Source organism: Phaethon lepturus, unplaced genomic scaffold, assembly GCF_000687285.1.
Source record: "Phaethon lepturus isolate BGI_N335 unplaced genomic scaffold, ASM68728v1 scaffold17178, whole genome shotgun sequence".
Classification (NCBI taxonomy): domain Eukaryota; kingdom Metazoa; phylum Chordata; class Aves; order Phaethontiformes; family Phaethontidae; genus Phaethon; species Phaethon lepturus.
In genome coordinates this window covers 8,519-8,849 of record NW_010555676.1, presented here as the reverse complement: position 1 = coordinate 8,849, position 331 = coordinate 8,519, and the positions used below count along the sequence as shown (strand labels likewise).

General features: G+C 59.8%; 1 protein-coding gene across 1 annotated transcript in view; it reads right to left on the bottom strand.

Moving 5' to 3' along the window:
* Positions 1 to 331, bottom strand: part of LOC104624798 (solute carrier family 22 member 6-A-like) — a gene marked incomplete at its 3' end in the record, with an annotated part of 4,053 nt that overhangs the window by 1,675 nt on the left and 2,047 nt on the right. The window contains exon 6 of the mRNA XM_010292255.1: positions 70 to 193. Coding sequence (XP_010290557.1) covers positions 70 to 193 — 124 coding nt within the window. The remainder of the gene's footprint in view (positions 1 to 69; positions 194 to 331) is intronic.

The following is a 331-nucleotide window of genomic DNA, read 5'->3' as shown; positions in this document are numbered from 1 at the left end:
GGTCCCTTCTCCCCCCCTCCCATAAAACACCCCGGAGATGCCCCAGTGGCCCCAGCCAGAGCCTTTTACTTCTATGTCGAGCTTGTCCCCTTCCTCCTTCTTCCCATTGATCCTGGCCACTTTCTGGAGCTCCTTCAGGGCTTGGTGGGACTTCCCCACCATGACCAGCCAGCGAGCTGACTCTGTTAACCACCTGCGGGGCAGACGGGGGCAGATCCCAAGGATCATCCCACCATCCGCTGACCCTGCCGTCCCTCTGGTCATCTCTCCATGCTTCCATCCATCCCTCCATCCCTCCATCCACCCAACCCTCCATCCATCCATCCATCCA